The sequence below is a fragment of the Elephas maximus genome, chromosome 2 (genome assembly GCF_024166365.1).
Source record: "Elephas maximus indicus isolate mEleMax1 chromosome 2, mEleMax1 primary haplotype, whole genome shotgun sequence".
Classification (NCBI taxonomy): Eukaryota; Metazoa; Chordata; class Mammalia; order Proboscidea; family Elephantidae; genus Elephas; species Elephas maximus.
In genome coordinates, this window is record NC_064820.1 from 230,857,098 (window position 1) to 230,871,547 (window position 14,450).

General features: G+C 47.9%; 1 protein-coding gene across 8 annotated transcripts in view; it reads left to right on the forward strand.

Moving 5' to 3' along the window:
• PCBP3 (poly(rC) binding protein 3) overlaps positions 1-10,742 on the forward strand; it is a 358,202-nt gene extending 347,460 nt beyond the window's left edge. For 7 of the 8 annotated variants that reach the window (XM_049875050.1, XM_049875051.1, XM_049875053.1 and 4 more), the window contains 2 exons: positions 2,140-2,309; positions 2,873-4,120. In XM_049875050.1, the coding sequence (XP_049731007.1) occupies positions 2,140-2,309; positions 2,873-2,909 (207 nt within the window). In that variant the 3' untranslated portion in view covers positions 2,910-4,120. Of the gene's footprint in view, positions 1-2,139; positions 2,310-2,872; positions 4,121-10,654 lie in introns of those variants that run through there. The other variant, XM_049875052.1, reaches the window with a different exon arrangement.
• The last annotated feature ends 3,708 nt before the right edge of the window (positions 10,743-14,450 follow it).

Here is a 14,450-nt window from a genome sequence, read left to right on the forward strand (position 1 = left end):
TTCCATATGCTGAGCAGGTAATCTGAGAAGCTGGACCATATGAAGAAGAATGCAGCATCAAAATTGGAGGAAGACTAATTGAAACCTACAATATGCAAATAACACAAATGTGCTTGCTGAAAGTGAAGAGGACTTGAAGCACTTACTGATGAAGATCAAAGACCACAGACTTCAGTATGGATTACATCTCAACAAAAACAAAAATTCCCACAACTGGACCAATGAGCAGCATCATGATAAACAGAGAAAAGATTGAAGTTGTCAAGGATTTCATTGTGCTTAGATCCACAGTCAACGCCCATGGGAGCAGCAGTCAGGAAATCAAATGGCGTATTACATTGGGCATATCTGCTACAAAAGACCTCATTAAAGTGTTAAAAACCTAAGTTGTCACTTTGAGGACTAAGGTGTGCCAGGCCCAAGGCATGATATTTTCAGTCACCTCATACACACGCAAAAGCTGGACAATGAATAAGGAAGACTGAAGAACTGATGCATTTGAATTATGGTGTTGTCGATGAATGTTGAATATACCATGAACTGCCAGAAGAACAAACAAACATGTCTTGGAAGAAGTACACCCAGAATGCTCCTTGGAAGCAAGGATGGTGAGACTTCGTCTCGCTTACTTTGGACATGTTATCAGGAGGGACCAGTTCCTGGAAAAGGACATCATGGTTGGTAAAGTAATGGGTCAGTGAAAAAGAGGAATACCTTCAACGAGATGGATTGACACAGTGACTGCAACAATGGGATCAAACATAGCAATGATTGTGCAGATAGCACAGGAGTGGGCGGCATTTCGTTCTGTTGTACATAGGGTCACTATGAGTCAGAACCAACTCAACGGCACCTAACAACAACAACAACATGTTCCTTCAGAATATTTTCTTTAAAAACAGGGAAGAGGAGCTATCACTCTTCCCTAAATGTCCGCGGTCACCCAGATCCAGGTGAGGCCTGTGAGTGGGTATCCTCAGCCTCAGGGCCTGGCCAGACCACCGCACCAGCCCTGAAATGAGAAAGTCCTGAGCAGGCAGTCATAGTTCATTTTCCCCTCTTGGGTGTGAAGCTCTGTCCTGCGCACATCTCTTCTTAACTGGTGCTCTACACTGGCATCAGAAGTCAGGGCCCCACATCCATCAGACCACAGTTTATCTAAAAGCAGGGACATGTTCTTCGTAAACGAGGAGCCCCACAGACCTCAGCACCATGGAGTCCATGCTAGGCCCTCCACGTGAGAAGTTGAGGGTGTTAGAGGCACCCTGGAGACATCACAAGGTCAACCATCAGGGGACACAGGTGAGAGAGAGAAGACCCAGGAAGAAGAGAGAAGGGCTATTTTAAGACAACAGTGAGAGGGCGCTACAGGAAACAACTGACAGGAAGAGGGAAAGGAGGGACGAGTAAGAGAGGAGTGGGTTGACGGGCTGCTGCACTGTGACTGAGCAGTGGAGGTGGACGCCATTGGAATTAAAAGGAGAGACTTGAAAGGGGACTGACTGGATGGACATGGCTCTTCAGTCATTGAGGGAAGGTGGAGGGAGTAGAGAAGGGAAATTAAGCGTGTGGCTTTGAGGCCAGGCAAGACCTCTGCCTTGTGCCTTCGGGTGTGCCACTTCCGTGCCCCAACGTGTGGCAGTGCCGTGGCCCAGGCTCCAAGGGTGGCCCCTTTCTCCCACCATAAGCCCCCAATATGTCTCCAGCCTGCTGTTCTATGGTCGTTATTAGAGAGGAGCCCCCGTGACCACCCTACCAGACACCCTGGGGTGCCCAGAGGAACCTTTGATGGGGGAGGGATGAGGTGTATGGCTCTGAGAGCTCCTGGCCCACGCCAGAAGGTTGGCCATGCGTCTCACAGCCATGGGACTCTGCACACAAGCAGTGGAATAACTAAAGCAGGGTGCCCCAGGAAGAGATCTGGCCTCCCCAAGTAGACGATTAGGACAGAACATGTGCCCCATGAGTCAGGTATCATGCAGGACCCACCTGTGCCGTGTCAGTTCTGTAGGGTCTCTTCTGGAAGCCCTGAGTTGACATGTATGGGGGCACCGCAGCCCTGTCTTCTCCATGCAGTGTTCTTGCATGTACTCTACACTGTCCTCTGCTCTAAGACATCCCCACTGTCCTCCCTTCTAGCTAATAGGCTGCATAATTGGACGCCAGGGGACCAAAATCAATGAAATTCGACAGATGTCAGGAGCACAGATCAAAATCGCCAATGCCACCGAAGGGTCATCAGAGCGCCAAATCACCATCACCGGAAGCCCGGCCAACATCAGCCTTGCCCAGTATCTCATCAATGCTAGGTAAGCAACTTGTCAGACCTCCTCCTTCTAATGGGGTTGTCTCGGGTTTGAGGAAGGCCCTCCGAGAAGCCAGCAAGGGAGGTCAGAGAGGGGGATGCTGGCCAGGACCAAGACCCCTTCTTACCCAGAGCCCCAGCCTTACGGGACAGAGTTAAAGTAGGTGGACCCCAGATCTTTCTGTCTCCTCCTCATTGCTTCTCTTTCTGCTGGACATTGGGGACAAACTATAAAGTGGACAGTCTGCATATAGGCCTGGGCCATGGTTCCCATCTCTGCAATTCTGGATCTTGACCTGCTCACCTGTAGAGTCGCAAGCTAGGAGCTGGGCAAAGCTAGAAAGCTACATGCTTCCCGAAGGGCCAAGGGCCCATCTGGTCTGAGACAGGTCCCTGATGCTGGCTCCTTCAGGCTGTACTCAGCCCTTGTCTATGCAGCCCGCTGTGAGGAGGAAGCAGGTGTGTGGCTGGGGAAATGTGCCCGCCCAGTGTGGGTCCCCTCTACCCCATCTTATGGGGCACATTATCACAGTGCTCTCCTCCTTCCCTGTCCTTTGTCTGTTGCAGGCTCACATCTGAGGTCACTGGAATGGGCGCGCTCTAACCTCCACCTGCCACCTCCCTCCACACCACCACCCTCCTGAGCCACTGCCTCCACCTACTCCTCCAGCATCCTGTCTGCCCACCACAAATATGCTATAGATAGGATTTCTTTACTGACAGAAACATTATATATATGTCCATATGCGCGGGCGCACACTCACACACACACACACACCTGTATCTGTATCTCTGCCGCATCTGCGCTCCAGCCTCCGTTCTCAGCCCCACTCTCCAGTATTAGTTTATGCTCTGTCTGTCCTTGCATTGGCATGCGATGTTAATTATTTTAAATACTTGGGGTGTTCCCATGTGTGACATTTTAGAAGTATTGTTCCTTAGTGTCGTGTAATGTGACCATTTTAGAGTTGGGTTGACATTTTGGCAGCACTTTCTGTGAACTGTCACCTGCCCTGCCATCTAGAGCGTGGTTGACTTGAGACACATCCTCTCACAGATCCCATCCTGCTTACTTTATTCTCGGGAAGCCTGTGCCTGTCTTAGGTCAAGTTTCCGCCTCAGATCTTATGGGGTCAGGCCATGGTTCCTCTGGTCCCACAGGAAGGAAAGTGCAGCCAGGACAGGCAGGAAAGGAGGTGCTCTGAGGACACTGGGTCCTGTCCCAAGGAGCAGGGTGGAGTGGGGTGGGGGTGCAGGGGGCCCTGGCTTCATGGGGATGTTTCAAGCTGTGGAGGCACAAGAGTATACTTGCCCTGGAGGGTTCAGGGTCCTGGACTCGCCAAGAGGTGCAGCGTCTGAGCTCAATAAATGTCGTCACTCCTGACCAACCAGCTCTGGCTCGTCTCTGTGTTCCCCACATTCCCCACCTCCCGATGCACCTAGATTACCCCCTGTATATGTATGCACACACACATGCACATGGGCACACGCATGCACACACGTATGCACATGTAGTACACACACACTGAACACACACATGTGCACACACAGTACACTCACCTTCAGGCACACTCTGACTTGTGAACTGGTGTCTCCATGCCCAGCCAGTACCAAAGGCCTGGATGTGGGCATGTTTCCTCAGCTTTTCCCAGCACCATGCATGGCGCCCCTCCTGTATACAGACACACTGTCGTCCATAAACCCAGAATCCTCTTGTGTGAGATCATTTTGAAATCTGGATAGATTTAATTTGCCCGTCACCCCCATCCCTCCCCCTCTCCTCATACCTCCTCTGGGCCTCCCTTCTCTTTGGCCTTCTCCTGTGCCCTCCAGTTCCTCCCTTCTTCCTCCCCAGTCCCTCTGCTTCAGGCTCTGAGCGCCTTTTGCCGCCACCATCTGCACCACCCCCCAGAGCTGTCTGTGTGTCTGTGCCCACTTCTGACAACTGCCCTTTGTCCCCTCCTCATGGCTGGGGCCCCATGCCCTGCTTCTGGGCAGCAAGGGCACCACAGCCCACTCTGCCTGGCGCCACCATCTTCCCTGCCCCACTGGGCTCCACGGGCTAGTGACAAGGGGTGGCACACATCCAAGCCCCCAGTCAGAGTGCCACCCCCTTCCCATCTCAGGTCTTGGGGTTCCCAGGGCCCTCAAGAAGGCAGGTGGGGCACACCAAACCAAAAAACCCAACCCATTGCCGTCAAGTCAATTCTGACTCATAGCGACCCTGTAGAACAGAGTAGAACTGCCCCATAGGGTTTCCGAGGAGCAGCTGGTAGAATGAAACTGCCAACCTTTTGGTTAGCAGCCGAGCTTTTAACCGCTATATCACCAAGGTTCCAGGTGGGGCACACAGGGGTAAGCAATTCCAGGAGGGCGGACTCCAGCTGGGCCCTCAACAGTTCTTAGAGCCACCCAACACAAGCACGTGGGTGGAGTCGAGGGCCACAGAGAATCCTGCCTCAGCCTTGATAGCCCCCATCACATCAGGGTCTCTCCCGTCTCTGCCCATGTGGAAGCCACACTGGGCTGTGTTTTCAGTTCCCCACTTCCTATTCCCCGGGAGGTCCATGGCACCGAGACTGAGGCCACCAGACACCATGGCCCTCCGAGTCCCCAGTCGGTGACATGGTCAGGTGTGAGCGCAGCAGCAGAGGGTGCCAGGGCACAGCGTCTCACCTCCCGCCTCCCCACTGGACATGCTATGGTGCATACCACTACCCAGGCCAGGAGGCAGCAGGGACAGACAGGTCCGGCCTTCCCTGTGGGCCTCCATGCCATAACAGGAGGGTGTGGGGGAACAGGGTACATGAGCACGTTAAACAGGACATGGTGAGGCCTGCCAGTGGGGGCATCAGAACAGGTCACCAAGGAGGTGAGAGGAGGCAAGACTGAGGGCATGAGGAGTCGCCACATGCAACTTGAGGTAACGTGTCAGTGTAGACACGTGGCCTGGGGTGTCCACGTGTTCATGGAGTGACCAGGAGGCCATGCAGGTAGCAGTGGGGAGGACGGGGTGACAGGGTGGTGGGGTGGGGTAGGTCACTCAGTGCTCCAGCCCCAGGGAAGCTGGGCTCCCCAGTATAGTAGGGTATGGCTAGCACAGCAGGGCAGAGGTTGGGTGTGACCCCTGATGGCCGCTAACTCGACCACATGCTGGGGGCAGCCCCTGGAGTCAGGGCAGGACAATAGGGCAGCTACAGTGAGGGTGCAGCTGGGTTCAGAGACACTGAAGGAAGAGCTATCAGGGTTTGCTGGCAGCTCGGATGTGCATGTGAAGAGATATCCAGACTTACCCCAAGGTTTCTGGTCTGAGAATTGTGTCCCCCCAAAATATATATCAACTTGGCTGGGCCATGGTTTTCAATAGTTTGGCAGTTATGTAATGATGTAATCATCATCCATTATGTGATGTGATCAGCCAATCACTCATAAGGGGATTAGGGTGGGATTCAGCACTCCTATACATGTCACATCCCTTATTTGATGTAAGGGGAGTTACCCTGTGGTGTGGCCTGCATCATCTTTTATCTTAAAAGAGATTAAAGGAGAGAAAAGTGAGTAGAGAGAGAGGGACCTCCTACCACCAAGAAAGAAGAGCCTGGAGCAGAGCATATCCTTTGGACCTGGGGTCCCTGCACTGAGAAAGTCCTAGACCCAGGGGAAGATTGATGACAAGGACCTTCCTCCAGAGCCGACAGAGAGAGAAAGCCTTCCCCTCAAGCTGGTGCCCTGAATTTGGACTTCTAGCATCCTAAACTGTAAGAGAATAAATTTCTCTTTGTTAAAGCCATCCACCTGTGGTATTTCTGTTATTGCAGCACTAGATGACCAAGATAGATGCAGTCTCTGTCCCTGAGCCAGGATGGTGGCAGGGCGTGGTTCGGGGGGTTCAGAGCTTGGCTTTGGGCATGTGGGTCTGAGATGTACTATCCAGACTGTGCAGTTGTGTCTCTGTGGCTTCACATGCCAGAGCCATATGGGCAAGGACTGACTAGGCCACCGCACAGACAGGGTGGGAGACCAGGGCTAGTGGATTGAAGGTGGGGAGGCGTAGGGGAGCCAGTGTTGGGATGGTGTGGCCAGTGCCTCAGTGCTGTCCAGGGCCCAGGGTGAGGCCCAGGGAGGACACGGGGCCCGCGGGCTTTAGGGAAATGGGTGAGAGGACCCCTCGTTGTGCCCACTGTGGGGTCGAGCTTCACTGTGGCTCTAAGTGATGCTGGGTGCCCTGAGGAGATGGCTCCCTCCAGGGAGCAGCCCAGGCACATGGCAGCAAAGAAGTCTGTCACAGTGATAGAGAGCAGAGCGTGTCACAGAGGTGACCTTGGGGAAGGGCAGTGCCTGGCTGCTTTCAGTGACACTAGTTAGAGGCTGATCATAATGGGGAGACAATATGGTGTTCTCATTGATCCCATGGGCAGCCAGCCGCTGAAGCATATGCCTTCACAGCTTCATCTCTGGGAACACCCCTCCACCAGGAGGGGCAGAGGTTCAGCTGTGGGCCCTTTGTGGCCTCAGCAGCCTGCACTGTGGCCACACGTGACTGGTGATAGGCCCTGGGGTGCCCTGTGGCCCCTCCTCCTGGTGTGCCCTCTTTGTGTCATCGAGTGCAGGTGGAACCTGCACCCTGCTTCTAGCCAGGAGAAGGCAGCCGAGGTGACAGTGACTTTTGGTGGCCTCACATCACACAGGGCCCATCACACAGAAGCCCACTGGTTCTCCTGCTGGCTCTGGCAGACAAGCTGCCGGGCTCTGAGCTCCGAGGAGAGGGCCACTGGCCTCCACCCACAGTAGGGAGCTAAGCAGAAGGGAGCTGTGGTCCTCTTCCCAAGGCAGGGTGTGCCCCAGCTGACAGTCACCACACAGCAAAGCCCTCATCCTCACAGCCACAAGGACCTGAACTCTGCCAACAACCTGAGAGAACCTAGAACTGGACCTTCCCTAGACCAGCCCTCAGGTGGGAACATACCTGTTGACCTCAACTGCAGTCTGGTGAGACCCTGACACAGAAGACCCAGGCACATAGGCCAGACCCCTGACCCACCAAGACTATGAGGTGATCAGCGTGGGTGCTGTCAGCTGCTGTGTCTGTGGTCGCTGTGATGAAGCATTGAAAACTATTACAGTGGCCTTTTCATGTCACCAGCTTCCTGATCTCACGGTAACTAAGTATGTTGCTTCAGCCCAGGTCAGCAATGCTCCTTGGGCAAACAGAAGTTTCCACTGCAGGGCTGGCCCCCTGGAGGGAAAGGGTTCTGAGTAGACCCACCCCGGCTTCATCCACCCGCCCTGGCCACCTGCACCCGCCCTGTCTGCATCTACCCACCCTGTCCATGGCCACCTGCCCTGGCTTCATCCATGCTCTCCAGCCTGTCTCAATTCCCTCCCTGGCATCTGTGGTGCAGCTTAGGGAGTGTAAGGGCCCTTCTCTCAGGATAGGCGCCTGTCCAGACTCTGTGGGTCTGAAACTGATCCAGTTCAGGGATTCTCTTGAAGAAAAACAATGCAAAATTGTAAATACAAACTTTGCTATGAATAAAGATATTTAGAATAAGAATAGAAAACATAGCAAGTTGCACCTCTTAAAATGCACACAAAAACCACGAATGTCACAAAATCCAGGAAAATGACAAAATATTTTAAATAAACTGCCTGACATGCCTCTATACTCACTCTTTCCTCACCAATTTTAGCCACATACTCTATAATCACCACTTCACATGACAACTATTTTATAACATTTATATGAAGAGAAGGAATTTAATCTTTTTTTTATATTGTGGCTAAACCCTGTTGGCATAGTGGTTAAGTGCTACGGCTGCTAACCAAAAGGTTAGCAGTTCGAATCCGCCAGGCGCTCCTTGGAAACTCTATGGACCAGTTCTACTCTGTCCTGTAGGGTCGCTATGAGTCAGAATTGACTCAACGGCAATTTTTTTTTTTTTTTTTTTTTTGGTATATTGTGGTTAGAATTGCATTACTAAAACTTTAGAGAAGGTTACTCCATATTCACAACTCATCACTGACAATATCATGTGACCCTTTAAGATTGTCAAATTTGGGGTACTGCTTTCAGTTTCTTTACTCTATGAGCTGTTGAGGTTTTCTCATGCAGGAACTAATCTTGAATTCTCTTTGAATCGATGGCACTTAATAACCAGTTCACACCAATGTCTTCTCTGTAATGGCACAGTATGAATTTTATATCATCCCTGTCAAAAGAAATGTAAATTTCTCCAAAGCGTTGGTAGAATTTTGTCTTCTTCCTTAATTGGATCATCAGACCATCCAGGAGCACATCCATCACACTTACAGTCATAATCTCTCTCCTTTTAACAAATTAGTGGTTTTGATGTTAGGTCCCTTTTTGATGTAAGAATAATTTCCACTGATTCCATCACTTATCTTTAATCACCTTAATTACTGCATGATAAGGATCAGCATGACTCCAATCCCCAAATACCCTTTCTCCACATCTCACATTTCCATTTCTCCATCCTTGTTGCCAGCTGCACCCACAACACTCTCTCTCTGACCACACTGAGCTAGGTGGTCAAAGTTAAAAGGATATCGTCCTTCAGACTGCCAAATAGGCATATGCCAGCTGCAGGTTTGGGGAGTTTGCATGACACCCCAACCCTCTGACCTGCTGGTCACAAATTTGGGGCTGATTTCCCGCTACCCCTTCAGGATGCCAGCTGCAAGCTCGCGAGTCCACATGACACCCTTACTTTCTGACCTGCTGGCTTCCATGGCCCCTTTGGGTTCAGTAATTCACTGGAATGACTCACAGAAATGATGGAGCGTATACCATACTCACAACTACAGATTTATTGTAGCCAAAAGGGATACAAACAGAGACGCATAAGGCAAGGTCTGAGAGGGTTCCCAACTTGGAGTTCCCATGTCCCAAGGGACATGCTACCCTGCCAAGAGTAAATGTTCTCATCAACCAGGAAGCTCTCTGAACCTTTGTGTTCCAGGCTTTTATTGGCCTGTTCTGCATGATAGGATAAATTATCTCTCCTAAGGCTTTTTTTTTTTAGGCTAGTTGATTGATATTGACCTCCCAGGTGAGTCTTTGCTGGTCTGCCCAGCCACCATTGCCAGCACAAATCCTCAGGTGTGGCGTAGAAGTCCCAGACCAAAGCATTCGAATTACTCCAGCGGTTAATTCTCTGGAGTCAAGGACAAAGGCCGCTTAAGGTAAAACCAGGTCCTTTACCTCACAATTACATATTCCATTAATTATCTGCATTTTCTCTCAGTTCTTTAACAAATAAATTTAAAGATGATAAAAGAAGGTGCCTTTCATATACACCAAGTCAAAGACCAGTAATTTATCACTGGTCATATCAAAACATTCCACAATATTTTTCTTAATTGTAATTAAAATAATGTATTCATGAATTAACAACTTTTTGAATATTTTTTTTCTCCTTTGTTCAAGTTTCTCTTCTGAGCGTTTGGAAATATAGAGTTCATATAATACCATTCCACACACATTAAAGTTTGAATCTCTATAAAGTAGTTTTTTAAAGAAAAATCCACAGTAACATATTCCAGCTGCAGCACAAACCTGGGAAGAAAACAGACTGGTGCAAAACGCAGATGGAGCCTAAGACTGTGGGCACCATGGGACAGGCTCTTCTCTTTACTGAGGATCACGCTGCATGAGATTCATGCTCCTTTGAAAGGATGTTTGCAGCCCGTGACCCTCATGTTCATGAAGCCTCATTGTTCTACCTGGAATGTTGTTTGCTGCAGGGAAATTCATCCAGAATTTGCTTCATTTGGTTGCATAAAATCCACGATGGGTGATTTTCATTTGGGAAAAAATACTTAAGCATCATAAACCAAACCAAACTCAGTACCGTTGAGTCGATTCCGACTCATAGCTACCCTATAGGACAGAGTAGAACTGCCCCATAGAGTTTTCAAGGAGCGCCTAGAGGATTCAAACTGCTGACGCTTTGGTTAGCAGCCATAGCACTTAACCACTACGCCACCAGGGTTTCCTTAAACATCATAGTTAGGGTTTTCTCTTGTAATAGTTGTACACAGCTGATGAGCATTTGTCATACCCTGTGGAGATTTACAGTGAGGGAGGAGTCGCTGGTGTCTGGCTTATTTAGATTTTTTCAGAGCTATATTTTAAGCAGTCCATTGAGATATAGTTTTCACACAATAAACTGCACATATTCAATAAAATGCACAATTTCATAAGTGTTGCCATATGTGTACAGCTATGAAACCACCACCAAAATCAAGGTAATACGTATAAATACACTCCCAAAGTTTCCTCAGTGTCCTTCGTAATTCCTTTCTCTCATCTCTCCTCCTCTCCCTAAGCAATCAGTGATCTGATTCCTGCACTGAGAAACTCCCTGCCCATGAAGATTGATGATAAGGACCTTTCCCCAGAGTCAAGAGAGAGAGAAAGATTGTCCACCATTTTGTCATCTGATATGACTTTTTATGTGTGAAAATTCTACCTCTTTGATGTAGACTCCTCTCCCTAAGCAATCAGTGATCTGATTTCTTTCTATAGACTACTTTGCATTTTCTAGAGTTTTATATGAAAAAAAAAAGTTGACACAGTACACAAGTCTTATGCATCTTTTATCCCCTCTTCCCTTCACTCAGCGTAATTATTTTAAGATTCTTCGATGTTTTTTTCATGCAATAGTCTATTCTTCTTATTGTTGAATAATATTCCATTGTGTGAATGTACCACTGTGTGTTTATCCATTCATCTGTTGATGGACATTCACTTTTTTTTTCCAGTTTGGGGCTATTACAAATAGAGCTGCTATGAACATTTGTATACAAGTCTTTGTATGGACATACGCTTTCATTTCTCTTTGGTATATACCTAGCAGTGAAATGACTGAATCTTCTTATGAGTATATGTTTAAAATCAAATTTGAAAAATTTACATCCATTGTTTCTTTATATATTTTCTGTGCCTCTCCCACCCTTTTCCCTTCTCAAAGTCTCCAATTACACATATGTTAGGCTGCTCAAAATTGTTCCACAGCGATCCATTGGGGGCGGAGCCAAGATGGCGGACTAGGCAGACGCTACCTCAGATCCCTCTTACAACAAAGACACGGAAAAACAAGTAAATCGATCACATACGTAACAATCTACGAACCCTGAACAACAAACACAGATTTAGAGACGGAGAACGAACTAATACGGGGAAGCAACGATTGTTTCCAGAGCCTGGAGCCAGTGTACCAGTCAGGTACGGCACAAGCACAGAGAGCTGCTCCACCCCCCTGAACTAACCCCGGGGGGGGGACCAGCCAGTTCCGCGGGCGGCGTGGGATGCAGCCGGTAGGAGAAGTCCCCGGGAGGCAGTGACTGGTCTTCGAGCAGAAAGAGCAGCGTCCGAGCTGGGGAACCGTCCCGCAGGGATTTGGACTGGACGCAGGTACGCCATAAACACGGAGAGTGGCTGCACCCCCCTGAACTAACCCCGGGAAGGGGACCAGCCGGGTCGCGCAGGCGGCATGGGATGCAGCCGGTAGGAGAAGTCCCCGGAAGGCAGCGACTGGTATTGGAGCGGGGAGAACAGCGTCCCAGCCGGGACACTCGGTCACGGCACAAGCACGGGGAGCTGCTCCGCCCATCTGAACTAACCCCGGGAGGAGGCCCAACTGGTTCTCGGAGGCGGCACGGCCACGCGGCTGGTGGGACGAGAAGTCCCCGGGAGGCAGCGACCGATTTTGGAGTCGAGAGTGCACCGTCCCAGTAGGGGAGCCTTGACGCTGGGCGTGGGGCTGGAAGCGGAGGATCTGACCGTGACTCCAGTGGGCCAGACCCCCGGGGGCAATCTCCACACAGCCAGCACACATAGGCGATGCACCCGTGGGAATCTCAGATATAATAGTCATTCCAAGCAAGACAAGCAACTCTGGCTATATTCTGAGGTGCTACTCTCCTATCTCTCTGTTCCCTCCCCCACCCTCCCCAGGCGGCTTCATTAACATCTGAATAGCCTGAGCCAGAGGGAGAACTCTGATAGGGATCTGACTGCATTTTTTTTTTAGCGGATTTTCTGGAAAAACTAGTTTCCCAGTGATGGCTCGGAGACAACAATCCATATCAAACCACTTAAAGAAGCAGACCATGACAGCTTCTCCAACCCCACAAACAAAAGAATCAAAATCTTTCCCAAATGAAGATACAATCTTGGAATTATCAGATACAGAATATAAAAAACTAGTTTACAGAATGCTTAATGATATCACAAATGAAATTAAGATAACTGCAGAAAAAGCCAAGGAACACACTGATAAAACTGTTGAAGAACTCAAAAAGATTATTCAAGAACATACTGGAAAAATTAATAAGTTGCAAGAATCCATAGAGAGACAACATGTAGAAATCCAAAAGATTAACAATAAAATAACAGAATTAGACAACGCACTAGGAAGTCAGAGGAGCAGACTCGAGCAATTAGAATGCAGACTGGGACATCTGGAGGACCAGGGAATCAACACCAACATAGCTGAAAAAAATCAGATAAAAGAATTTAAAAAAATGAAGAAACCCTAAGAATTATGTGGGACTCTATCAAGAAGGATAACCTGCGGGTGATTAGAGTCCCAGAACAGGGAGGGGGGACAGAAAACACAGAGAAAATAGTTGAAGAACTCCTGACAGAAAAGTTCCCTGACATCATGAAAGACGAAAGGGTATCTATCCAAGATGCTCATCGAACCCCATTTAAGATTGATCCAAAAAGAAAAACACCAAGACATATTATCATCAAACTCACCAAAACCAAAGATAAACAGAAAATTTTAAAAGCAGCCAGGGAGAAAAGAAAGGTTTCCTTCAAGGGAGAATCAATAAGAATATGTTCTGACTACTCAGCAGAAACCATGCAGGCAAGAAGGGAATGGGACGACATATACAGAGCACTGAAGGAGAAAAACTGCCAACCAAGGATCATATATCCAGCAAAACTCTCTCTGAAATACGAAGGCGAAATTAAGATATTTACAGACAAACACAAGTTTAGAGAATTTGCAAAAACCAAACCAAAGCTACAAGAAATACTAAAGGATATTGTTTTGTCAGAGAACCAATAATATCAGATATCAGCACAACACAAGGTCACAAAACAGAACGTCCTGATATCAACTCAAACAGGGAAATCACAAAAACAAACAAATTAAGATTAATTAAAAAAAAATACACATAACAGGGAATCATGGAAGTCAATAGGTAAAAGATCACAATAATCAAAAAGAGGGACTAAATACAGGAGGCATTGAACTGCCATATGGAGAGTGATACAAGGCGATATAGAACAATACAAGTTAGGTTTTTACTTAGAAAAATAGGGGTAAATAATAAGGTAACCACAAAAAGGTATAACAACTCTATAACTCAAGATAAAAACCAAGAAAAATGTAACGACTCAACTAACATAAAGTCAAGCACTATGAAAATGAGGATCTCACAATTTACTAAGAAAAACGCCTCAGCACAAAAAAGTATGTGGAAAAATGAAATTGTCAACAACACACATAAAAAGGCATCAAAATGACAGCACTAAAAACTTATTTATCTATAATTACCCTGAATGTAAATGGACTAAATGCACCAATAAAGAGACAGAGAGTCACAGACTGGATAAAGAAACACGATCCATCTATATGCTGCCTCCAAGAGACACACCTTAGACTTAGAGACACAAACAAACTAAAACTCAAAGGATGGAAAAAAGTATATCAAGCAAACAATAAGCAAAAAAGAAGAGGAGTAGCAATATTAATTTCTGACAAAATAGACTTTAGACTTAAATCCACCACAAAGGATAAAGAAGGACACTATATAATGATAAAAGGGACAATTGATCAGGAAGACATAACCATATTAAATATTTATGCACCCAATGACAGGGCTGCAAGATACATAAATCAAATTTTAACAGAATTGAAAAGCGAGATAGATACCTCCACAATTATAGTAGGAGACTTCAACACACCACTTTCAGAGAAGGACAGGACATCCAGTAAGAAGCTCAACAGAGACACGGAAGATCTAATTACAACAATCAACCAACTTGACCTCATTGACTTATACAGAACTCTCCACCCAACTGCTGCAAAATATACTTTTTTTTCTA